Source organism: Myiozetetes cayanensis, unplaced genomic scaffold (assembly GCF_022539395.1).
Source record: "Myiozetetes cayanensis isolate MyiCay16 unplaced genomic scaffold, myiCay2020 scf22, whole genome shotgun sequence".
Classification (NCBI taxonomy): Eukaryota; Metazoa; Chordata; class Aves; order Passeriformes; family Tyrannidae; genus Myiozetetes; species Myiozetetes cayanensis.
Window position 1 is genome coordinate 11,392,045 of NW_026087434.1, and position 26,634 is coordinate 11,418,678.

Here is a 26,634-nt window from a genome sequence, read left to right on the forward strand (position 1 = left end):
GATGTCCCCTCCGTGTTGCAGAAACTCCAGCTGTCCCAGAGCACGGCCCCAGCTCTCCTGTCCCCGCTGGCATGGGCTGGTCTTCAGTGCTCCCACACCAGCCTGGTCTGCACTCGGTAGTTTTGGTTTGAAGCCCTTCCTTGGGGTCCTGCCAGCACCACAGTGCCTTCACTGCCACGGCGGCCTGGGTCCAGGGTGGCTGCAGAGCTCTCACAAGAGGTTGCTCTAACACTGGTGTCCTACCAAGTAAACCAGACAGCCCAAAATGGAAAGCAGAGACCCTTGCAGCTTCCATTTGATCCCTGGTGTACTACTCAACACCTGAAAACTGCAATGTTTGGAGAAAAGTTTTCATGAAAAATTAACCTTTGAAAAATATGTCCATTAAAACCAACAAAATAAACCCTGATGTGCTGCTTCACTCAGGAATGGGCCAGAAGATGACAGTTTGCCTGGCCTTGCCGGGCCAGTTAAGAATCCTCAAGGCTTTAGACACTCCCTCCTCTCCTTCTGCACCCACCACTCTCAGGGAGGTTCATTCCAGGGGCAGCAACAGGAGTCATGGAAGGTCACAAAGGAGGTTCAGTGTCCAGCAAGGTCAGCAGAGTGTGATGGGCACAGAGCCTGGGGCAGCCCAGCACACCCCTCCATCCTGCCAGCAGTGGCAGGACAGAAGAGCTGAGGTTTGGACTCGTGAGGGACACTGGGCTGGGGGGGCTGGGCAGTGACAAGGCAAGAGTACCAGGGCTGGGGACAGAAGGAACATGACAAACACTGGCCAGAACTCACAGCACATTAAAGCAGCTGCAGCCTCTGTGGACGGCACTGGGAGAAGGCAAAGCGAAGCCAGAGGGTGGTGAGCACTGTGCACTATAAACCAGGTCACAAGCAGGTTAAATTCAATCAAGTAGTTTAATAATTCTTCAGGTCAAAGGTCTTATCTTACCAGGTAACAATTTACAAGACACCTAGTTAAGAGTGAAGAGTGGCTGGCTTGGTAAAAGGAGGAAGAATACATTATGTCCCATCTCAATAGTTTAATGTTAGCCTCTTTCAATGCAACATATTTTTGGTAAAGACATATTCACTATATTTAACATGATCTCTCTTTAACAGGAAGTTCAGCTGAGCACACTGTCCCCAGAAAGTACACTGCGACTGTAAAGCAACAGAATTTCATAGCAGTAAATCTATTGCACTTTGTGAAGAATAAAATTCTCCTTTGCCTTTCCAGCTCCAGAAGGCAAAGCATCTCGTTGGTTAAGCAAGTTCTTCTCCCGCCAGGCAAAGTCTCTTAATGTTCAGACAGACAACGCCTAACTTTTGTTTGTTTGCTTTTTATTATTACTTGAAACAACAATTGGAAGAGTTTGAGAGAAAAATCTTTCCAGTAGCTGCTGAGAAGTCTCCAAGTTTTGAGTCTAGAAATTAATTTTAGGTGCTATCCAATCACGGTCAACAAATAAATGTACTTATTTCCACATTTCATGAATATGTCCACAAAAGAGCAAGATGAGGTCTCTCTGTGACCAACACTAACACTGTGTGATCAGGTATTACAGGGATGCACTTTATATGTGACAACAGTATACAGACAGGATGGAAATAACACCAATATTATTGCACATGGTGTCTGGGCGAGCATTAAAAACACTGCAATATGTGATGAAAATTCTTTACAGCTTGTTTTCCCTCAGCCCTTTTTCTAGAGTTTGATGTAGCAGCAATATCAATCCACGTACATTGGAGAGCTGGGAGTTGCTGGCATTTGATCCAGGATTTTACAAACATAGCATGCAACATCCACTGTGCGTTCCTCATACATCAGGATGAAGGGATGTTTCTGGAATCAGATAAAAACCAACAAGGTTACAAGTTGCCCCCCTGCCACGTGCTGGCTCCCCAGATAAAAGCTGAGCAGGTGAATTTGCCTGGTGCAAGAACACAGGGCTTGGTGGTGGCCGCAGGACACCAGGACACAGCTTGGACTGTGGCTTTTCCACACTGGGAAACCGTGTCTTTAATGTGGGAGGTTAATGGAAGTAGGACAGGACTCCAGAGTGCCAGGAGTTGACAGGAGAGATAGGGAGTGGCTTGTAGAGGTCAAACCCAAGCCCTGCTCTCCTGAACCCTGACCCTCAGCTCTGCCCAGGAGGCCACACTGGCCAGAGCCAGCTCCGAGCAGCTGGTTTGTAATGTCGGGGTGGCCCTGGGCCAGCACACCAGGACACCCTTTCACAGCCCTGCAGGGACCCTGCTCTGGTGCCACAGGGCACCTCCCCTGCTGATCTGCCTTGCTGGACACACACCCACGGCAGTGGCACGGAGGTGGAGCTCCTCCTCCAGCCCTGGAGCTGAACACCCTGCCAGGATGGCCCCAGGAGGGGACGTGTGTCCCAGCCCCGCTGTGTGACCGCCAGAGCCGCCCCAGCTCAGACACTCTGCACTCACCAGAAGCTCTTTGTACTTTGGCCTTTTGGACTCGTCCTTTGTAAGGCTGAAGAAAGCAGAAAGAGAATTAGGAGAAGGTGGGATTGGGGAAAATGTCACAGATATCAAATACAGATTTTTACAGGGCATGATGGTGAGCCCACTGCTGTCACAGCAGGACTCAACGCCTGTGGCTTCCTGGAAGATCCATCCTTGCACTGTGAGCGACCACAGGAACTGCCTCCCTCCCTCACAGCCACCCTAGCTGTGTGGGCAGGGGACAGCGAGTGGCATCAAAGGCCACCAATGTCCTGTCCCAGGGGGCATGGTGGGGACAGGGGATAGGCTGGGCAAGATTGACACCCCAGCCCCTGCCCCAGGAGCCAGAGCTGCACCACTGAGAAGAGAATGGGTGGACATGGCCCTGTTCCCAAACAAAGGGAGTCACTCTAATTCCCAACAGCTGCACTTCCATCTCCAGGAGCCCTGGCTGGGCCTTTCTCCATCTCCAGCACCACCACCGTGTGGCCTCCACCCCACAGGGCAGCAGAGGGTCACCAGCACTGCTCTGCCCACAGAGCCTGTGGGGCAGAGGGGGCACAAACCCGGTGACTGGGCCCACACAGCCCTCTCCAGGCTTCTGCCACCCCAGAGTAATTCCCCACTGACCCCACCAAGGCTCTCTGGGGGCTCCAACCTGCTCCTCCAACACCTGTAAGGCAACGAAGCAGGACTTCAGCTCACAGACCGAGCTTTGCTCTGAAATGTCCACACACCCCTTCCTAAAGCACTCTGAGAAATCCCTCATTCCTTTCCCAGCTGAATGTGAAGCTGCTTGCCTGGGGTGGGCACTGGCAGCACCAGGAGCTGCTCATGCCCGCACAGAACTCTGGTTCCCAGGATCCTGATGCTCAGGAGCTCAGGGCTCCTTAGCTGCTGAGGCCAAGCCCAGACTGGAGACTTCAGAGCAGAAAACTGAACTGCTGCAGGAAGCAGTTCCAGGAGTGGGACTCCAGATAAGCCTCTAACACAGGGAGTTGGGTTGAAGGGGAAAAATGTTCCACCCAGGCATTCACAGTGCTGAAAGAAATACCAGAAACTCTTTAACATTGAAATGTTAAATAAATGTCTCTTGCCCAGAGAAGCCCCATCCCTGGGAGTGTTCAAAGCCCAGGCTGGACAGGGCTTGGAGCAGCCTGGTCCAGTGGAAGGTGTCCCTGCCTGTGGCAGGCGGTGAAACCTTTAAGGTCTCTGCCAATCAAACCCATTCTGTGATTCCACGATTCTATGACAGTATCCTTTCCTCACTGATCTATCCTAGTAGTGACACTGCAGGACTCTCTTCTGACATTTTTCCTGACTCTTGAATGCACAAACCCAGACAATTTAGATGCACATCTGTGGGATGTTTGTGCCATCACCTACCATACAGCCTTGGGGAGCCTCACCTGCCACCTTAATAACCCCACAGATCACTGTTCACACTGAACTAAAGGTTATTAAGAGAAATATTTATTGCAGTGTTGCTATGAAGACACCATAAAGACTCCAGGCAGAGTCAGATTATTTACAAAACCAGGTTAAACAAAACCCAGAATAAGACTGAAACCTCTGGGCTCTGTGTGCTGTGTCTGATCCAGAGCAGTGGCCCTAGGAGGGGGAAAGGGGGTGGAAATACAAACTGACCTGATAAGCCTGGAGAAGAGAAGGCTCTGAGGAGACCACAGAGACCCCTCCAGGGTCTAAAGGAGATCCACAGCAAGGCTGGAGGGGGACTTTTTACAAGGGCATGGAGTGACAGGACAAGGAGGAATGGCCTTAAGGTGAAAGATGGTGGATTTAGATTGGTTATTAGGAAGAAATGCTTGGCTGTGAGGGTGGGGAGGCCCTGGCACAGGCTGCCCAGAGCAGCTGTGGCTGTCCCATCCCTGGTGTCCAAGGCCAGGTTGGAAAAGGCTTGGAGCAACCCGGGCTGGTAGAAGGTGTCCCTGCCCCTGGCAGGGGGTTGGAATGGGGTGGCCTTTAAGGGCCCTTCAAACCCAACCCATTCCATGGTTCTGTGGGCCAAAGATGTGGCTCTTTAATGGAGATGCTGCACAGTCCAAATTCACAGGGCACCACTGCAAGGTCCTGGCTTTGCAAAGTCTGATGATGTGGCATCTCCATGGAGAACTTTGTGGAAACACACTAGTGCTTGTTCTGCACACGGAGAAAGCAATTCTGACCTTCTAAGCAAATGTTACAGTTGCAGATTCAGTTTTGACTGAACAATAAAAACTTCTTCTGAGTAACAAACCATTTTGATGCTCAGTTTTCTGCAGCCCCAAAACAATAACCAGGCCTTCCTCACAAGGGGCTGGGAAGTAGAACTTGGTCTACTTAAAAATTTGTAATTCTGAAGGAGATACAATCCAAACCCAAAAGTCATCTCCAGAGGATGGAAAGCTCTGAAACAAGACCTCTTGAAAGTTGAAATTGTCTATTGCTGAGCCTTTCTGTGTTACAGAGCTTTGAGGTGGCCACCCCTGTGCTGGGGATGTCCATCACCTGGTCTGCTCAAGGCAGAAGGTCCCAGAAGATAAATGCAGGTCACACTGATGGATCTCATTTGTGCTTGGTGTTAGGTTAACAAAATTATATTGGCCACCTTTCTCATTTAGATAGAAAGAGGCTTCACCAGAAAATTCCCAGTCAACCCTTACCCTAAGCAGGACCCCACACCTGTGGCAAGTGGGGGGGACTTCCCAAGCCCCTCTGAGCAGCATCACAGACCCTCCCCACAGGGCTGCAGAGGCCCTGCCTGCAGAAAACCATCTCCACTCTTGATCTCAACATACAATTACACAAGGCATGAAGCCAACAACCCAGCAAGCCACAGCCACAGGTCCTGGCAGTCACTGTGCTGAGCCCAGCCCAGGAACTGGGCAGGAAAGCTCCCAGCCTTGCCAGGCAAAGGCAGGACAGTAGAGATCCTCTTTGCCTGACCACAGGACAACACTGCCCAGTGTCTCTGCCTTCAAACTGCAGAAGAAAGGGCAAACAGCAGGTCTGTCCCAAGGCTGTGAGACAACAAGGAAGAGAATGCACAGGCCAGGCTCTTACCCAGTCACACAAACCTCCTGCCTTTGGTCTTACCACACGTCTCCCTAGCACACCCTCTCAGAGGTTTTCTCCTCACCCCTTCCCTGAAGAGCAGTTTCCAATGTCTGCCCTTCAGCCCCATCTGGACAAGTCCCCCATCACCTCCAAACTACTGAAATGTGAGAGGCCCTCACCCTCATGCTGGTGCAGGAACATAAAATAAGCCAGAAGGTGCTGGGCACATGACCTTGTCAAATACCCAGCAGTGACAAAACAAGGCAACTCCAAGTGCTTCCAGCAGGACACACTTACCACAAGTTGACGAAGTTGATGAAACTGGGGGAGAATTCCCTTTCCTCTGAGTTGCTCAGCTGTGGTGGGTCTCCTTTCACTACTTGTGTCAACTGGTCAAACACACTGTTCCACTTGGGGTAAGGGAATCGCCCCGTGGCCAGCTCGTACTGCAGGGAGACAGCAACAGCACCAGGCAGTTTACATGAGGTGAGTTCAGTCAGGGCAACAAAACATCTGCAAGGACACTGAACCCTCAAAGGAAGACTGAGATGAGATTCTTCATCCTATTCCTGTACAGTTCTAAGAGGAGGGAAGGTTTTATCCACAGTAAATGCTGCCTGTCGAGGAGCACGGCCAGATTTAGTCTGGCCAGGCTGTGCCTCCGTGTCTGCCACAACAAACCAGTGCTGGAGAGTAAAATCCTCCAAGCATCTCAACAACCACTAGAGAAAATGGATAATGAGAATCATACAGTCATGGGATATCTTAAGCTGGAGAGGACTCACATGGATCACCAAGTCCAACTCCCTGCTCCTCACAGAGCAATGGAAATGAGCATTTTAAAACACCTGTGGGGAAGACAGAAGCTACTGGTTGATAACTTATTGCTTCTGCTTTCTCTTCTGCTTTACCACCAGGAGAAGGTAAAAGTTTCTCACTGCATCAGTGTGTGCATCTTGCAGTGCTTTGGTAAAGCCAGCAGGAATCAGAATCCCAGAATCCAGGATTAACCAGCCTCTGTGCAGCCGAAGAGCAGCAGCTGCCAGGGTTGTCAGGGGTTTATTCCCACAGGCTGGGTGTTCTGCCTGCACCACCACACTCACCATCCCTCCTCAGCTCAGACTGAACACAAAACTCATTTACAATCCAACACCTCTTCCCTGCTCACATCTTGCTCTCTGCAAGACACAGCTGCAGCCAAAGTTATCTGCAGGGGTTCGGGAGATCCATCTGCCTGGATGGGATTTAGGGTGTTCCTGAGCCAGGAGGAGCCCAATTCAATCACAACATGCAAACGTGTTGGGCTGGGCGTGGAGCTGGGCTGGGCTTCCCACGTGTGACACCACCCCCCTGCAAAGGGCACCAGGGCTCCCCAGAAAGAAAGGGGTCAATCCCCCACTTACCAAGGTAATCCCCAAGCTCCAGACATCTGAGCGGACGTCGTAGCCTTGCCTGGAGGCGCTGGGATCTATCCTCTCTGGCTGCAACGGGAAAAGGTCCAGTCAAGCACTGTGCCATGCAGGAAGCAATCTCCAAACTTGCTAAAAACTCTGAGTCTTGTCCCACCAAGGCAGAGCCTGGCACAGCTCCAGGGGCAAACTTTTGGCCAGGGCAGACCTTCAAGCCCAGAGAAATGTCTTTAGGAATCGCTTCAAACACTGACTCTATGGAGGTGTAGTGGAAGAGGTGATGGGAGACGGTCACTTATCAGTCTAACCTTTTGGGGTTTGTTTTCCTTTTGCACAAGCACCTTGAATAATGGTGATTGCCTATTTATTTAGTTTTGTTCAACTCTGGGATCTCTTTAACACAAAGTCTCACTTTCTCTGTTTTCACAGCCAAGTTGTTCCCAATGGATCCTAAGACTTGGAATCAACATCTCATCCAGCATCCCAAGGCTTAGCAGCATCTACCAGAACTCTTCTCCCCAGCTGGCTGCTGGTTGCCAAATCTCAACAGGTAATAAAAACAGTGCATTTTACGAACAGTTCCTCTTTACAAGGTTTGGTCATCCCTCGAAGGCAACTATGATATTACAAGGTCTTCAGATATCTAAAACATCTTTCATAGAAAACAATATTTAGCCAGACATGGGAGGTTTGCACCTAAAAGCAAGTTATCCAGAGAGGATAACAGGAAAAAAATCTTTATGCCTTGCATGTCAACTTATGAGAAACCTCAGTCTGCCTTCTTTAGTCAAAAATATAATAATTAAAATGCCAAAAGAAACAAGGTCTTTCAGTTTTGGCTACAATAATACTAAAAATACCCAAGGTGCAATAAATTCTAAATTATGGGGTACAGGACACACTCTGAAAGCCCTGGCTGCTTTGTAAGCTACATTTAATACAAAGTCATGGCAGATGCAGCTGAAGAGTGCCATGCAATGAACCAAGTCCTTCAGTGCAACCTCCACACTCCAGTGAGCAGACAACTCACTGCCAGCTCGCCACATGAGCAGACACCTCCCAGATCCCTGGGAATGCCTCATGGCATTCCTGACTGCTCTGCCATGCTGCCAGCTCTCCTCTTTGCAGCCCACCACCCACACGTGGCTGCCCCTGCTGTGACTGCTTCCAGACCTCTTCCTTTCCCTCACCTACAGCACCTTCTCCAAGGAACTTGCCCAGGCCATGCCCACCCAGAGCCCCAGGGAAGGTTCTGCCAAGCTGCAGTGGTTCTGCATGTGGCTTCTCCTGCAGCCTCCCTGTGTCCACTGCTCCTCAGAACATGGGATATCACCTTCCCAGGGCCACTGATATGTTTTGTCATACCCACTTTCAGTTACAGTATCTGCTTTGAACCAGCCTGGCTTCCAAGGCCACACCCAGAACATCCTGTCCATCCCACCCTCCAAGCTCTGCCCTTCGCTGCTTTTTCCTTTGGTTGTGGTTTCCATTCAGCTTAAGCTCATACATTAGTTATCCCTCTCATGATGGATGTTCCAATACTTCTGGTGGGAGGGCAAAATAATAAAATCACTAAAATTCAACTCTCTTAAACCAACCATCAGCCCTTCACGTGCTCGTCTTGTAGCTCAGCCAAAGCCTATGATGTGTGCACTGCAGGTACCCCCTGCTGCTGCCTCCTCACACCAACTCCACACTGCCCTGGGGAGCCCAGACTTCCCACAGGGGAACAACAGAGTGCCAGACAGCTGGGAAGGGACCAAGAGCTGACAGAGCACCCATTTATTTAAATGTGAGGAACAGAAATGCAATGACAACTTCTCTACAACTCTGCAGGAGGATGTGGCTGAAGTATTTTTTGACAAGACCACTCTGCTCTCCTGTAGGTGCAGAAGTGATGCACTCAGAGCTAGGGTCACTGCTGCTGTCTTGGTGAGGGGGACTGAGGAGCTGGGGGCAGTGGCAGATCCAGCCAGCAGAGGCAGAAGAATTGTGCTCTCCACTGCCCTGGCAGCTCTTCCCTCATCACACCATGTGTCCTTTGTTCTACTGTGTCACTCCCTGGCCAAGGAGCTGGGTCTCCTCCTGTGACCAGGGCAGGCTGTGGCACAGGATCCTGCGTGGCCCCTGGAGCAACTGGCACTGCCACACAGAGAGAACACAGTGTTCACAGCTTTGTCCTTGGTCACCTGGTGCTGGAGAGGAGGGAATGACCTTAGAAGAGATTTTTACCCAGCACAGTGTGACTGTGATGCCTCAGTTGCTCCTGTGAATGACTCACAGCTCTGCTCTTAGGCACTGAGGTCACCTGAGAGGTCCTACGTGCCCAGGAGGAGATCCCAAAGCTTATTATGTTCCACATGAAATTACCTCACCTCTAGCAGCCTGCAGAAGCTTTTGGTGTCACCAACTGGGGCTGTTCAGCCTGGAAAAAAGAAGGTTGTGTGGAGACCTCATGTTATGACCCACCCAGAAGGGGAGGGTAACCCAGGTTCTTGTTAATAAACCCCTTGTGGCAGGTAAGAGTGAAACGACACTGAACGATCCCTGCTTGGATGCTGAATTCAGATGGTCCTTCCAAAATGCCCTCTATTCTCTGATTTCTTGTCCCTCCCCTCACCCAGGGAAGCTACGGAGCCTGTGACTGACCAGAGATTATCAGCAGAGATCGCATTTCTAGAGAATGCGTTTCCTCCCCTCCTATTTCCTTTACATATTTACTGTAGAGAATGTTTCACTGAAAAGCTTCTCCAGCAGCCTTTTCCAGGTGGAGATGCAGGTTTCCATTCACATGGGATCACCATCCCCTCCCAGCTGGTTTTCCTAACCCTGCCTGAATTCCTCGATCTGAACAGCAGCAAAGTGAGGGACTGGTGGACAAGGGACACTTACCAGGCACAGAAAGGTTGGGACATTATCGAAGGCAAACAGGTCCTGTTGGGATTTTACAAATGTAGACCCTGAAACTGTGCAATGACCTTGTCTGTCTTGTTAGAAAAGGTAAATGTGGCTGTAATAAAGCTGGACTGATGCAGGGCATGGTCTGGACCCCAACTAACTCAAGCATCAATAATTTGCATCAGTAAATCTTATTCACTGATAGGAGTTCAGAGTGTAACTATTATGTGTTAACTGGAAAAGGTTTATAGTGGGACCTCAAAGGTGGCCTTCCTTAGCCTACTGTTAATAGTATCCATGAAGAAAAAGTAGTGTTGCTAAATTCTGCCTATTACAAAAACTATGGCTACTGTGGTACTTCAGGGCTCCTGGAGAGAGAGCCCTTCTGTGAGACTGGAGTGCTTGGTAAGCTGGGCTCTGGCTGGCTGCTGACCCACTGGAGCAGACAGAAAGGCAGCACTCTGGGGTGGCAGAGGCCCCCAGGGCAGAACAGGAGATCAGGAAATCCTGAAGGAGCATCAAGACTTAGGGTGTGTGGCTGGGGCGGTGCTCTGGGAGCTGCTGCTCTTGTTACAGACACCACAGGTGAGACAAACGTGCAGTTTACACAGCCTCAGGGTCTACATTTGTAAAAGGTGTTGAAAAAATGGTGGGGTCATAGCCCAGCCATAAAACACAAGCCAATCTGCCTGAAGGGAAATAAGCTGCTCTGTCCCTAATCTCCTCAAAGAAAAGCTCAAGAGGTGACTGCATCAGTCAGAAAGTACCTGCTGGGGCAAGGGGCTGTGGCAAAGACCAGGCTCCTGAACTCTGCAAACAGAGCAGAAACCAGAGCCCACAGCCAGACACTAACACAGGACTTACTCGTACTAAGTAGTATGAGGAGCATAATTTATGACCAGGACAACCTTGGGGGCACTGTGGCAAATTCTCCAGCAGCTGAAGAGGCACCTTTAATGCAAGACTTTGGAGATCTTCACTGTCTGGCATTATTTTGGAAGGCCAACGTTGAGCACCCCAGGGCTTGACACACCAACGCCACCCCCACTGCTGCCAAGAGCTGTTAAAGGGCTGTTGGGTGTTTCAGGCCTACCAAGGACACAGAACCTCACCAAGGGCCCAGAGTTTTGGTAGGGATGCTCTGCAGGCCCTTGAAGTCATTACTGAATCAACCACTGAACTGCCCAGTTGCTTTTCCACAGCCATAAATCCTAACCAACAGGCCAGCTCAAACACACACTGAAAGGAGTCCAGAAGGAAGCACAGCAAGGGAACTACTTCTCACCCCAGAGGGCTCTGTGATGCAGCACAGAAAGGGAACCAAGAAGGTGTCTACAGATGAAGTCACACAGGTCCTAACCAGAAATCAAATGTAACAAGCAGATGGCCATCAGCAAAGGTGAGTCATCAGGTGGCAGCTCAGGCAAGGCCAGGCTGCAGTCACCACAGTGTGAGCCTCATAATCTGGTTTCCTAAAGACCTCTTCTGTTCAGTCAGAAGCTGTTGGTCTGCGTGCAGGATCAGGAGACTTCCCCTGCTGCATTCCATTGCCTGTGAAAGGCTGCTCCTGAAGAGCACAGTCCTGACCCCAATCCTTCCCACATTATGGGAAACAGGAGCTTTTGCACTCCATGAATGCTGGAGTCCCTGTGCCCTGCTCCTGCCATGGCCCTGTGTCCTGTCTGCCCCACTGCTGAGGGCCAAAGGGGTTCCAGGAGGGTGGGAGGACCTGCCCACACACCTGGGACCTGCACAGCCCTTCGCTCCCTCTCCCCATACCTGACCCTGCCCTAAGGTGCCCTGCCCATTCCTCTTGGCATCTCCGCTGCCCTGGTGGTCCCACCCTGCTGCCTGTGGCCTCCAACCACCCTTCTGGGGGCTGATCAGGGACTGGGGACACCCTAGGCCACGGGCAGAGCAAACCTGCAGCAGCCAGGAGCTGCTTCCAGCAGAACAGTCAATGCCTCCTGAGAGCAACTATCTCCCTGACCTGACTTTTAGGCACTTTCCACTTAAATCCTAGTGGCAAAAATGTCTTTTTTTCCCCACTTTTAGCACTCTCCTCCCCAAACCTCATGTCCTGCCCACAGTACTGCTGGGCAAGCAGTTGGCTTACATGGGTGGCTACTACCAGGCTTCCCCAGGTCCACACAAACTGCCTGTGCAGCCGAGCATCCAAACAGGCAAGGAGGGAAATCCCATCCTGCTGTGTCCCGGCGGGATGGGGGTGGAAATGCCGAAGCACAGACCAAAGCTCAGCACTGCAGAAGGGCTGCTCAGCACCGTGTCACGTCAGGGGCCACATCTGGGGAGGAGAAGTCCCACAGAGGGCAAACCTCAGGGGCAATTCCTGCCAGTGATGAGCGAGCAGAGGTCACGTTCTGAGCTGAAGGCACGCGGGTGGCAGTGGCAGCACACGGTGACAGCAGTGGGGACAGCTGCACTCACAGCTCAGGCACCTCCCCAGCATTCCCTACGCCACAGGCAGGAAAGCCCGGACCCAGCCCACCCTGCTCACAGAGGGACGGGGCCACATGTCCCCCAGTCTCCTCCCTGCTCTGTTTTCTCAGTCATAAGAGATTATGGCTGGGTTCCAAGTTTCAGAGGAAAGAGGAAAACAAAAGTCCACCATACAGTAATATTTAGGAACATCCAAGAGGATTTTAGTTGCATGAATTCAAACCCACAGCCTGCCTGTGCAAATAATGACTGACTGAACCCAATGACACCTGGGCATTAATCAGGAACACAAAGCTGAAACGGGCACTTGCTGTGGCTCCACTTGGGAAAAGGATCCAGAGAACTCCTGCATCCCTACAGCCTTCCCCTCCATGAGCACAGGGAGAGAGGGGACAGAGCTGTCACTGTCACCTGCCTTGGGTAATTGTTTTTTTTCTGTGCATGGCCTGATCCCTGCCCAAGCCATCCAAACACAGGGACACAGCCTCCAGCCAGCCCTGACACCCATGCCAGCAGCGACTGCCCACCTTCCCCAGGGGAGTGAGGAGCAGGAAAACACCCTGAGCACAGACAGGGCTGTGCACTGGCCCCTGCTCCTGCACAGGCAGGGACACAGACTGTGTTCACTGGAACATGGGCAATGCTCTGGCACCAAGAAGGCTGCTCTGTGCCTGTGCACTGCACATCCCCTTGCCCATGGCCTCAGGGACAGCACAGGGGGCAGCCCCTGGAGAGGGGAAGGCACAGGGCAATGGCACCCAGGTACAGCCACAGTTTGCAGCCAGCGGCTCCCAGGTGACCTGGGAAAAGGACCTGAGTGACCCAGGACACTGGTGACACCATCAAACTCTGCCCCTCGAGGTCCCAAAGGAGCAGGGCAGGGCAGGACATCGGTCCTCATGCTGGCTGAGTTCACCCCCGCTTAAACCAAGCACTTCCAGTCTCCCCCCTCTCCTCTCTGGCACACAGTGGGTTCACTGGAGTGTTCAGAAGGCAAAGAGCAGTAATGTCACAAAGGCCACCAGTGTCAGTGTGGCACACAGAGCCTGCTCTCATCAGCAGCACCCACACAGCCAGAGGCAGGGCAGGGATCACAGGGAGCAGCACACGGGGAGGACACGGGGCTGGCCAGGAGCAACCTCACCCCAACCTCACCCGGAGCAGAACCCCAGCACTGGCACCAGCATGGGGCAAATTTGGGTGAAGAGGGCTCAGAATGGCCCAGGGGCTGCCCCAGGGGCCTGGGGACTCAATCCTGCCTTTCTTTCTTTCAGAGAACATAAGGTACCAACAGGCCTTTGCTCACCATAACAATTGCAGGGGAACTGAAAGCCAAAACCAAAACAACCTCCCCAGCACTGCAGCTCCAAGGCCAAGATGCTGCTCACTGGGAACAGCTCCAACACTTCTGGTTCAAACCCACGGCACTTGCTTGGCAGCTGGACGTGGCTCCTGCTGCCTCCTCAGGCTGCTCACAGCCAGACTGGCCAGAATCCAGCGTTATTGTTACCCACAGCCTTTGGGGACCAGCCCCAGGGAACGGGGTGTTACAGGGGGCAAGTGCTCGTGCTGCAGGAATTACTGCAAGTGTTATGGGGTTGGTGGGCCTTGCAAAACAAGACACTCTCATCAGGAAGAAGCATCCAGCAGCCCTTAACAGAGCCTCTCTGGCTGAACACAGCTACTGTTCTTGGCCTATATTACATTTAAAAAATTACTGTTTTCCTTTTCAGAGAAGTGTGGTGTCCTGACTCCTTCCCAGGTATATCCAGCTTTGATCACAGCATCCCTACAGACATCAGCCTCTCCTGGCTTGGACAAAGAGCTGGCAGATGTGCCTGCACACTGGGGACACCTCCCTGTTTCCCAGGCTTCCCAGTAAATGGAAAGCTCATGTACTTGGAAAGGAGTCACTGAGGCCAGAGAGCAGCAGGGAAGAGGCCAGTCATCTCCCACACTGCTTGCCAGCTGCTGGCTGTCCCACAGACTCTGTGCCGTGCCAAGGTCTGAAAAACACTGAACTAGAACACTTTTGCTCGTTTAAAAGTCCACTCAAGTCTGGGGCTGGTGATGGAGCTGCACAAAGGGCAGAGTGCACATGGACAGACAGATGGCAGAAGGGAACACCGAGGGGCTATGGAAGCACTCCCACACCCACAGCCCCAGGGGAAGGAAGCAGACAGAACACCAGGAACTGTCATGTGTCACCACACCAACTGCCTCAGCAGAGCCAGCCACCTACCCACGGCTCCAAGAAAAGGGGGGAACATGAATTCCTGTGATTATAACCCACTGAACTCGGGAGGGGAAAAGGTGACAGCAATTTCTCAAGAGCTTTCTGCAGATACAACAACACCTCAGAGCGTAGGGGAGACAGTGACAGCCTGAACCCCACAGAGTGATGCTGTCCAGGTGCCTGCAGTCTGGGATGCAAAAGCAACCTCAGGTCAGACCAGTTCACACTGCTCTGGCTCAACCCCTCCTGGCCACCCCTCTCTGCTGCTGCCCTCAGCATCCCACACCTCACCAACACCCTGAATTGGGCAGCTCTGACCCAGCCTCGTCCCTGCAAGGAGCTCCACACACTCACCAAGAGTGCAGAGAGCAGAGACCTGGCTCTGGCCCCTCTCCAGCCTTACAAGGTGTTTATTTAACAAACTGCCCTCTTCCTTTGTGGGTCTGGTGCTTGCACAGACTTTGCTGTACCACAGCATTAGTCTCCAAGAACAGATCTCATCTGTACTATCCTGTTCAGCTCAGTGAGTTTCTACTTCTGCTAGAAGGGCAGTGAGAGGAAAAGGCCAAATGCTCCAAAATCCAGACTCTGAGCTTGAACAGATCAGTCAGGGCAGGCAGGTTTGCCTTGGACACCACAATCAGATAAAAGCCATCTGAGAGCTGTGACCTGGGCCAGATGGGCACCGTACCTTAAAAATGAGGTATTTTCCTTTTTTCTCCTTGGTGGTAAATAAAAGGATTTCATAAGACAGTATTTTTCAGCATACAGAGCCATAAATAAGTAACAAAAGTTAAACACGAGCACTGAAATCCAAGTTACATGGACAACAGCAGGCACACAGCTCCCTGCACAGGTAGCCTCGGCTCACACGAGAGCAGAGATGCATTTTCAAAGCAACCTGAAGCACAGAAGTGTTTAAAAGCCTCAGAGAGCTTCCAAATTCACCACCATAGCTTCTCTCCCTGGGAGGGGAGGGCAGCAAACAAGCAGGACAGACTCTCAGGAGCCACGACTCAGCCCCAGCAATTTTCACACAGCTGCTCTGCTCCTGCCACTCTCTGGAATCACATTCCCCTGGAATTAACTTCTGGCACACTTTGGAATTAAAGAGGTTTGCAAAAATCACTATAATTCTGCTCTGCAATAATTCCTGTGACATAATCTTACCAGAGCAACTGGATTTCTTGCAGACCAAGACAAACCCACACTCCAATGGCACTGCTCCCCAGGAGTGCTGGTTTTTTTGGAGCTACTGGAAGGCACAGAGCTCCTCTCCACTCCAGCACCACAGCCCTGGCAGCAGCAGAGGAACCCAACTAAAAAACGGGAATGTGGTCCCTCTGCCACAGCCTGGATGTCTCTGCTGACTCTGCCAGCAGCAGCGCCCCATCCAAAGCTTGGTTCCATCTGGGAAAGGGTAACCCCATGGGAAACAGGCTGATGACAGGCAGGGCCATGCTGAGCCAGGCCTCAGGAGGGGGTGAGATCCTGCAGATCCCACAGACACAGCAGCTGATCCCACTCACCGCCATGTACGGCCGGCACCCCGCATCCCGCGTTTTGGCAATGGAGTCCACGAGCTGTCCACTAATGCCAAAGTCACAGAGTTTAATATTCCCATTTCTGTCCAGAAGAATATTGGAAGGTTTGATGTCTGCAGGAGAAAGAAATTTCAAGCGGTAAGTCCCGGCTGGAGGTTTCGGTTTCAGGAGCAGCAGCTGCAGAGGGTCGAGGCCCTGGCTCTGGGTGTGCTCGTGGGGGATGCGGAGCGTGGGAGCACGAGGAGATGGAGCACGAGGAGGTGGAGAATGAGGACATGGAGGCAGTCCCAGAGATGCCTCGTGCCTGGGGGCAGAGGCAGATGCCCATGCCTAACCACCCTGAAATCACACTTACATGGAGAAAGCAAAGGATGATGAGGGTCAGAACAGGCACTGGAGACACCTGAGCAAAAGCTGCACTCAGACTCGTGGCAGTGCATGTGCTATTCACATTCTGACTGAAGCAAAAGCTCTTTACAACTCTTGCAATTATTTTCATAGACAAGAAGAAAAGACACGAACTCACCTCTGTGAATGATTTTCAAGTTTTCTTTTAAGTGGTTTAGTGCTTTCACAGTCTAGGAAAGAAAAACAGATGAAAAATTAGCAGATGCCCTAAGAATCTTGGGATTATCAAATTTTTGGAGCTCCAAGAACAGGGGAAAAAAACTTCAGTATGTTGAGATATCACTCCTGTAATATGCCATGTAATAAAAGCATTTTTCTCTGAACTTCTCCTGCAAAGAGATGGTGATATAAGAGAGAGGATGTGCTTAAGTGAACACACATCCCCTGTGACCTGGAAAGATCCCACTCTGGGAGAGGGGAGCAAGGGGTGAAGTCAAAACAACCTTTGATATTAATTATTCTGAGCAGTAACTTATTTCAAGCCCTGTGCTGTAATTTTTCAGTAGGTAACAACTGTTCCCATTCCTTGACTTTTTATTGGGCCAGGACTTGAAAACATCAGCCAGGTTCTCCACTTGCTGAAGTGTCTCCTGTGCTTTTGGGAGTCTTGGCACGAGGCTGCCAGAGGCTTCTCTGGACTAGAGGGGCCCAGCATGCCCTGCAGAAATCCAGGGGACCTGTCAGATTTTTACAGGCAGCAGCAGGACAGAGATTTCAGGACACCCTTCAAAACTACAGACCCAAACCACACATTTATTTTGCAGGGCCAGGTCTTGCCCTTGTGTTCAGACAACCAAGAGTTCATTTTGGCACAGCCAAGGGGAATTTTACAGGGATTCTTAAAGGGAGAAAGGGGGCTCTGCACAGCATGGCTGCCCCCAGATACCCTGGATGGGATTCCTCTCCCTTCACACCTCAGCCCCACAGAGGCACCAACCTCTCCCCAGTGCTCGAGTGTGAGGGTGGGAAACTCACTGAGACCAGAGCCTGGTGTGGCTCACCTGTCCTGGGTGAAATGCCCAACTCCTTGTTCCCTGTACAAACAGGGAAAAGGGAGACAGCTCATCTCTTTTAGGCGCCTTCCTGGGGACACGACAGTTCCCTGCAATGCTTCCCCCTGTGCACACGAAGCAATCCCTGCAGGGAGGCTGGTGTCTGTGTTGCTGGTGCTGACATTCAAGCAGAAAGAGCAGGAAGCTGGTCCTGGGGGATCTTTATGAACTGATTAATGATCCCTGGACCCGCTTTTACACCACCCTCAAGGACCATTCACAGCATGGTGCAAAAAGCAGCAGCAGTTCTGCTGCACAAACCAACGAGACCTTCACATGGACTGACCGATCTGAACTTGTCACATTAGCTTCAACAAAAAGGTTTAACAAAATACTCACAGCTAAAGTGATTTTGCCTAGGATTTCTTCTGGAATAACATCATCTAATACACTATATACATATTTGTAAAACTTATCAAACGAGGTAGACATGAGCTCCATACAGATCCAACAGTCACCCTGGAAAGAGAAAAGAATCTGTGTTACTGCCGAGATAAAAATGAGAAACGGAGATCCAGAGAGCACGCAGAGATCCCTGGAACCCAATGAAACACATGGCATTCGTGCATTCCACAGGAAGGATGGAATTCAGCTCGATTAATTTTAGCCATGAAAGACTGGCTCCATCCACAGCAGAGGCCCAGCTCACACCTGACATTACAGTTTAGATGCCTAAACCTGAATGAATCCAAGTCTCACACACTGTTTGGCTCTCCAGGCACAGTGAAACACCACAGTAAGATTAAAACAAAATCCCTTCAGGTTATGGCTGTCCTGCAGGGGACAGAAGACATTTCACACAACATTCAGAGATACCTTCTAAGCAAGAGAAAATGAAAACAAACCTAAGCAAATGTTGATTTCCATTTTACAGCTAAAAAAGTGCAGAAAATTGTAAAATATACCAGAACATGTGTTTAACCAAACTGAGCTGAACTGGCACAGGAGAATAATAGGTTTTTTCATCAAACTCTCCTGAGATCTGTAAATTGACCTGCTCACAATGGATTTGCTGGGGATGACAAACGGATCCCACAGCACACTTTAGTGTGTGCCTGCCCTGTGGTGAGAGAGAGCTTAGCCATGCACTGACCTGAGTTATTTCCATTTTTTGGAACATTTTAGCCCCATTGAGGAGGACAGGAGGCTTTCCATGAGCTATTTCTGTAGACTCTCATGCACTTGAGGCAACTCTTCATTGCCAAAACACCAAACCACCAGACCCAGACCTGCCCTCACCAGAAATGACATCCTCACGCCTATCTCCTACAGACTACCACAGTGGGTGTCCAAACTGCATCAGCTGTCAAAAGCTACCTGCAGAACAGGCTGGGTGTCTCATCCTGGCCAAACACCACCCCCAAGACCTCTGTGAGAGCAGCAGGCTCATGCAGGCAGTGCTACTCCGGCCTGAGAGGCAGCTCAAGGATGGGATAATACTCTGCTGAGGACAAGCTGCACACTCCTGTGATACAAGAACCAATAAACAGAGGAGAAATTCCCCAAATTATTATCCTATAGAAGGCAAATTTTTCCTGAGCAAACACAAACCAACTCAACTCTACGTTAATACATGGAAATAAAATTTGGAAAAAACCCTAGGGCATGGGCATGCTGGAGGAATGGCAAGGGCCCCTGCTCCATCCTACACACCCAAACCACTTCTCAATCTCAGGAGTGTCAGAAGCAATTGTCAAATTAAATTTATCTGGTGGAAAAGCTTGTAGAGCTGTAGAGGTTTTAAGGCCAAAAGGCTTTTCTACCACTTGGAATGACCTCCTATGAAACATAAGCAAGGAACTACATCCACCAAGTTGCCTCCAGCCCAAAGATTTGGGTCAGGGGAACAGAAGAGACCAGCAGAGGTGCTGCTGAACACCTTAGTTCAAGGCAGAGCAGGAGCTGGTGTCACCCACCCAAGGGAAAGGGCTGCTACAAGCCTGAGCCCAGAAAACACTCATTTCACCCAAAAGAAAGCCAAAGGGAGTCATGGAACAGGTGCTGTGCCAGACATGGAAGCAGAGACATCACAGTGAAAGAGGCAAGAGCAGCACTTCAGGACACCTGGAGAAAGGTTGACTGCTGGATACCAAAAGATCAGCTAGGGGTGAATTTGGCTAAGTTAAACTTCAGAAGTGAAATGGAGCAACACATGTAGAAAATGTCTCTTTTGAGCACCAGCAGCAAAGGCAAAGTGCAGCTGAGGCACTTCCATATGATGGAGAGTGGCTCAGAGCAAGCAACTCCAGAACTCCAGTGCTAGTGATGAGCACAAATCAAGCAAGATTGGAAGCCCAACAGATCCTCACAATCCCTCTGCAGGGAGAGCAGACACAGATGGGCTCTACAGGCCACACGATCATTCTGTTTTGACCTGCTTTATATAAAAATATGGGATAGGCTGTATTCCCAGTTTATCGTACTGAGTGGGGACTGACTGGTTGTAGTGCCAGAATAACACTGACCACCTGCAGCCTCGTATTTGTGTCCAACTGCACCAATATTGTGAGTGGCTGCAGTTGCCCAGGTTACAACAGCTAGTGTTTGGACAGCCAAACAAACCAATTGGAGCAGCAGGCAGCCTGAGCAGAGCCAGTATTGTAACAAAAGCTCCACATGAACTCTGTGCATCTGTGGGGTTGGGATGGGTGTGGTACTGAAACCTCACATAAGCACAATAAATTACTATCCAGTGTTGATTTTTAAACACAAAAGAAACCTGTATATGATCAAAAGCACCAAAGGAAAGATCTGTTTTACTTGTCTCCTAAGGCATATGCCATACATATCACACACTACATCCACACACTGCAGGGAGCAGCCAACTCTTTATGCAAGTTCCACCTGTACTAGTGAGAGAGTCAGAAGAATGTCACCACCACCAGACATCCTCATGTGTCACAAAGGACACTTTTCCTACGGACCAGGGACTGGTCACAAGGACAGATGCATTGAGTAATGGCAACACAGCCAAGGATGTCCATAGGAAGAGGGTGTTGTGCATCAACAGCAAAGAGATCAAACAACTGAGCAAGGCTATGTTCACAATTCACAGCAGCACCAGCACTCTGCTACCAACACACCCATCCCAGCTCTTCTCTCCGGCCAGCAGAAGTTCCTCACAGGCTGATTTATGGCTTCTCAGGCACTTCTGCAACTTGCAATGAATTTTTCATTGAATAATTTTATCAAGTATTGAGCTTGTTGGTTTAAACTTGGCTCGGCTCCACTCACACTGTGCAGGAGTCACTCCTGAGATTCCAAGTCAGACAAGGCTCCTTTCCTCTTCCCTCTTGAGAAGAAAAGCAACAGGAACAGGTACTTTGAAGAGCCAGTATTGTGGTCACAGTAACTACCCAAACATTGCCCGCCTTACAGGTGCTGTCTCAAACCAGAGTAGCTGTAAAGCTTTTGGAAGACATGCAAGAAAAGAAGACTGTTTTTTCCCCTCAGACCTAAAAAAGCCCTAAACAGCAACACTCAGAGCCAAAGTCTCAGGGTTCCCAGCGCAGCACTATGGACTCAGCACAAAGCTCATCTCTTCTCACTAGAAGAGACCCAAGTGAAATGATTGCAGAACCTCCAGCAATCATCTTTTTTTCTTCCCCCACCGAGCAAGTGCAGGCTTGAGAGGAAACACATGGACACAAGCAGCCAGATCCTCTTCACTGAGCATTGCTGATGGGGACACTCTGTGTGCACTGCCAGGAGTTCAGCATGGATAAACCTCGTGGGGCCAGTGTGAACCTCACAAAGCTCCACAAGGACAAGTGCAAGACAAGGGCAGTATAACTGATGAAGGGATTGAGAGCAGCCCCAAGGAGAAGGGCTGGGAGATACTGGTGGATGAAAAGCTGGACATCAGCTGGTAACATCTATCTGCAGCCCAGAAAGCCAGTGGTGTCCTGGGCACAGTGCATTGAAACCCCCTGATTCCATGCAAAGGAGTCTTCTACTTTTTCAGCTTTGTCCCTGTTTGATTCGTTTAGTGGGTGCTGATGAACTCAAGCAAAGTCCCATACCCAGCAATCAACTTGTGGTTTTTGCACTGTTACCTGTTACATCACATACACAGACACACAAAACCAGAAATGTCCCTTCTGACTGGAGAACAAGAAGCAAATGATACAGGTTCAGGTGTTACCCGCTGAGGGGAAAACAGGACCCAGAGAACACTTTCCCTACCACAAACTGTGAAACAAGCAGGACAAAATACAATTAGAGGGAGAAATATTTGTGAAATATTTTCTGCCTTTCCAAATCACAGAGGTACTCACAGAAACTGTCACAGGAACTTGTATTCACAGCTATTTTCCTGACCCTGGAAAGCTGGCCATGAGTCAGCCTGTCCTGGGGGCAGCATGGAAGGGATTGTCCCGCTCTGCTCTGCCCTGGGGCGGCCTCACCTCAATGTTGGGGCAGTTTGGGGGGACACAATGGAAGGGAGAGATTGAGCCATTGGAGAGTGTCCAAAGGAGGGAACGAGGATGGGGAAGGGCCTGGATTTGAAGGCGTGTGAGGACACTGAGGGCACTTGGTGTGTTCAGCTGGAGGAGACTGAGGGGAGACCTCCCTGCAGTTCCAACTGCCTGGGCAGGGGCAGAGGAGGGGCAGGACTGAGCTCTGCTCTGGGGGGACCAGGGACAGCCCCCAGGGAATGGCTGGAGCTGTGTCAGGGCAGGCTCAGGGTGGAACTCAGCAAAAGGTTCTTCCCCCAGAGGCTGGTTGGGCACTGAACAGGCTCCCCAGGGCAGTGGGCACAGCCCCAAGGCTGCCAGAGCTGCAGGAGGGTTTGGATGATCCTCTGGGGCACAGGGGGTGACTCCTGGGGATGGGGCTGTGCAGGGCTGAGGGTTGGACTGGATGATCCTTGGGGGTCCCTCCCAACTTGGCATATTCTGGGATTCTGAGACTGCAGGCTGGGACACTTGTCTGCCTACACAGTAAGACCTTGCGCAGTTTTTTCCAATTTGGTTTAGTATTCCCAAACTGTCAGGATTCAAGAGCTTAGTTCTGCCTCTCCATATGAACCACTCACTGTTGTGGAAAGGTCCATCCCAGCTGCTTCTCCCACAGCAGCTCGAATCCTGCCCACCATCCAACTGCACGAGCTGCCTGCTCAGTGGGTAAGCTCCTCCAAAGAGGCTCAAATGGAAGTCCTTCAGCTTTTAGGAGCAGGAAAAAGATTTGTCATTTGTAGCTCCATCCCTACCCAAAGAATTTGAATCCTGGCTCAGAGCAGCTAATCCCAAAAGGATCTGCCTTTTGGAATTTATTTCCTTACTTTTCACCTTGAAATGCTGGAACATTATTTTACATGGTTTGCTGAGGACTTCTTGAGAAAGTTTCAGTCTTTTGCAATGTCTCATGAGCTCCTACACTCCAGGGGATGGTGCAGCAATGGCCTGCATCATTCACAGTTATTTGAGACAGATCTGGTAAGCGGGGTGGGGGGGTGAGACAGATCCAAACATGCTGGTGAAATTCCTTCTTTCCCTTTATGTGCTTCTCTGCTGTCCTACTTTCCAACCATTAAAACATAAGGATTCTAATTAATACTGGAATATGTAATTAACCTGACAAGACAGAAAACCTCATCCAAGCCTACCAGCTCACCTGTGTAGCTCTGAGGGACATGACTTGGAACACAACGTTGGCATAAGGGATTGAGGAAGGTTGCTTTCCCCTCCACAGCAAACACCACTGATGGCTGAAGGGGGAAAAGGGGATTCCACTCCATCAAGAGCAACCTCAATGAAACCTCTCCCAGACAGACCATGCAAGGAGATGGCTACAGGAGGACAGGATTTTTGGACAAGACACAGTGCAGCCAGGCTGACATCTGGGTGCTGATCAAGGTACATTTTTATATTATTTATATATTATTATATTTACATTTACATCCTGGGATGTGCCCAGAGCTGCAGGGAGGTGATAGCTCTGAACATGCTCCTCATCAGCATCTGCAAAGACACTGTCTTGCCCACAGACCTTTCCTCACCCCAGCTGACAGCCTTGTCATTGATATTTCAGCAAAGCTGGAAGTTTCCAGCCAAGCTGAGGCTCCACAGTTGGTAGGAGTTTCTACTGTGTAAGATGGACAATGCACACTGGCCCCAAATGGATGGGAAAAGGAAGGATTATCATCCTTATTTTAGGGACTGAGGTTTAAAGCCAGGGGAGTGACCTGGCAAAATTACAGAGGCAGACTCTCTAGAAGTGAGAATTGAATATTCAGCCCCAGTTTTGGGCTTTAGCTACAACATTGACCTTCTCTCTAACAGTTCCCCAGTAAAGCCTCACAAGACTCCACACAGCCTGCTATGCCTGATAATGCCCAAAGACTACCAGCAGCCATTAGGTCTTTATTTTCCTTCTTCCCTTGAGCAGAGGTAATGGGTTTGTGCTGAAGTGGTGGAAAACAAGCAAGAGTTCCATGTCTATCCTCCTACACTGTGGCACCTTCAACACTGGAGCACTTACAGGAGTATGGATAATCCAAGCCCACAGGAGAGCTGCAGGAGGAAGGAGAGGCAGCAGTCATGTTTGGACACTAATCTTTTCCAAAACTCCTGTTCTTGCAAAGGGACCACACTGCTCAGCAGTGCTCAGTGGCTCTTCTCCTGCCTGGACTGAACACTTGGCTCAGCCTGACGTCTGACCTCCAACCACAGCACGACACTAGCCCGGCTGCATGGGAAAGACCAGCTTTCCAACTGCTTTTACTGGTCATTCAAAGCTCAGCAGCAATGGGAGCACTCAAAACAGCAGGATGGAAATTCAAAATCATTCAACAGAGAGGAGGTGCTGGAAGCCATTGCACAGCAAGAAAACTATGACACAACTGCCATCATGGAGCCATGGTGGGATGACTGGCACAGCTGGAGGTGGGAGTGTCATAGATCACCCAACCAGGATGAAGAGACAGACAAAATATTCCATAAGCAACTGGGAGAAGTCCTGCAATTGCTGGCCCTTGCTCTCACTGGGAGACTTCAACTTACCAGATGTCTGCTGGTACAACAACACAGCAGAGAGGAAACAGTCCAGGAAGTTCCTGGAGTGTGTGGCAGAGAACTTCCTGACACAGCTGGTGAGGGAACCAACCAGGGAGTGCCCCACTGGACCTGCTGTTTTGTGAGCAGCTTGGCAGAGAAACTGAGGGGCTGGAGCATGTTCAGAGAAGGGAACGGAGCTGGGAAGGGGCTGGAGCAGCAGGAGCAGCTGAGGGAACTGGGGGGCCTCAGCCTGGAGAAAAGGAAGGTCGAGGGGGACCTTCTTGCTCTCTCCAATTCCCTGACAGAAGGGTAGAGCCAGGTGGGGGTCAGGCTTTGCTCCCAGGGAATAAGTAACAGGATGAGAGGAACAGCCTCAAGGTGTGCCCTGGCAGGTCAGGTTCGATATCAGGGAAAACTTCTTGACCAAAAGAGTTATCAAGCATTGCAATGGGCGCCCAGGGAAGTGGTAGAGTCACCATCCCTGAAGACATTTAAAAGATACGCAGATGTAACACTTGAGGACATGGTAGTGTTAGGTTTAGTGGTTGGAATATGATCTTAAAGGTTTTATTCCGACCTAAACAATTCCACAATTCTGAGGTGATGGACAGTCAAACAAGGGGTAGATAAACAAGGGAAGTGACTTGCAGGGAGAACCATGGATGCAAAATGTACATGTATTCAAGGGGAAACTGAACACTTTAACAGAAAATAAATCCAGTAAGAGTCACTCAGCACACAGATGGCACATGCTGATCAAAGAGACACTCAGCTGCACATGACCAGAGGCTGAGGTGCAGTATCACACAGGCTTCTGCAAGCAAATCCTGTGGGCCACTGCCAGAGGCAGAACACCCAGCCAGGATTCTGGTCTGACCCAGCACACCTGCCCTTGTTTCCTTACATGTCTGTAGGTACAAAAGGCTTTGAGGCAGCTGTGTGTCCACTGGGAGTGTCTGACACACCCTGGGCATGTACAGAAATCCGTCAGGGAACAGGGGCTGTGAGTACCATCACAGCAACCACAACACCAGCAGGGCTGCAGGGCCTCCCCATGGTCACACCTCACAGCCACCAACACAAACCACAGCTGTGCCCAAGTGCTGAGCCCCAGAGCCCAACCCAGTAGCACACACTGCGTGGGGCAGCCTCAGACCTGGAGTCATCCAGAGAGAAGAAAAGCAGGAAAGGAGAGACTGGAATACACAGAGACACAAAACAACATGTGGGAACAGCATGTGCGTGCTCTGCAGCACCCAGACATCTGGGTCTCCTGGATAAATACCCTTGAGTAAAGTGGACAGCCAAGACACCCAATATAAATCAACTTTCTCCTCCTTAGCACAGGTTGGAAACTGCAAAGAAAAAAAAAAAGGTAAAACCCAAACTGTGCTCCAAATGAAGCAAGTTTGGGGTGCCCACCTCTCTGAAGAGCGCGCCATAAAACTGAACAATATACGGGCAGTCACTGCTTCGCATCACCACATCGAGGTCCATCAGCAGCTGCTTCTGCTCTTTTTCATCCACTGTTGACCGAATTCTCTGAAAGAGGAAGAGTGGCAGAGAATTTATCACTGACATGCCATTACTGTGTCCTCAGCCCTGCTGATGGAGACACATGCCAGGGACCCAGCCCCAGGTGGAGCAGGCAGTCCCCTAGGCATGCTCAAACACACTGCAGAGAATTAAGCTGTGTCCTCAAACAAGAAATATAAGTGAATAACACTGTTTAATCAGACTGTAAAACCCCTGCATGAGCATCAACATTTTCAGATGAAATGTCAGAAGGAAATTAGAGCTGAGATTTCAGCAAAACACCACAGCCAGGCTTTCATTTCAAAACAAATTCCCACACAGTTCTTAGCCATGCTGGATGGGCCTTGAAGGCTGGTTTGAAATTTAACCAAAGAACACTGTGTTTAAAATTTCTAAGTACAGAAGCCAAAAAGGCTCCTTCCACAGCCTCCAGCATGGCTGGCACAGGGAGACTGTCATGTAACCCAGGGAACACACTGCTCTGGTAATGCTAATGGTGGGCAGCAGTCCTGGGAGCTCTTCTCATCAAACTAACAATTCTTTACCTAGTACTGGCCAAAGGAATAT

At 50.4% G+C, this 26,634-nt stretch overlaps 1 protein-coding gene across 3 annotated transcripts in view; it reads right to left on the bottom strand.

Moving 5' to 3' along the window:
• Positions 1–893: 893 nt before the first annotated feature.
• The window catches only part of MAP2K4 (mitogen-activated protein kinase kinase 4), an 89,840-nt gene continuing 64,099 nt past the window's right edge, over positions 894–26,634 (bottom strand). For all 3 annotated transcript variants that reach the window (XM_050319548.1, XM_050319547.1, XM_050319546.1), the window contains 8 exons: positions 25,954–26,073; positions 17,873–17,992; positions 16,600–16,651; positions 16,059–16,186; positions 6,930–7,007; positions 5,824–5,972; positions 2,452–2,497; positions 894–1,843 (listed from right to left, as the gene is read on the bottom strand). In XM_050319548.1, the coding sequence (XP_050175505.1) occupies positions 1,730–1,843; positions 2,452–2,497; positions 5,824–5,972; positions 6,930–7,007; positions 16,059–16,186; positions 16,600–16,651; positions 17,873–17,992; positions 25,954–26,073 (807 nt within the window). In that variant the 3' untranslated portion in view covers positions 894–1,729. The remainder of the gene's footprint in view (positions 1,844–2,451; positions 2,498–5,823; positions 5,973–6,929; positions 7,008–16,058; positions 16,187–16,599; positions 16,652–17,872; positions 17,993–25,953; positions 26,074–26,634) is intronic.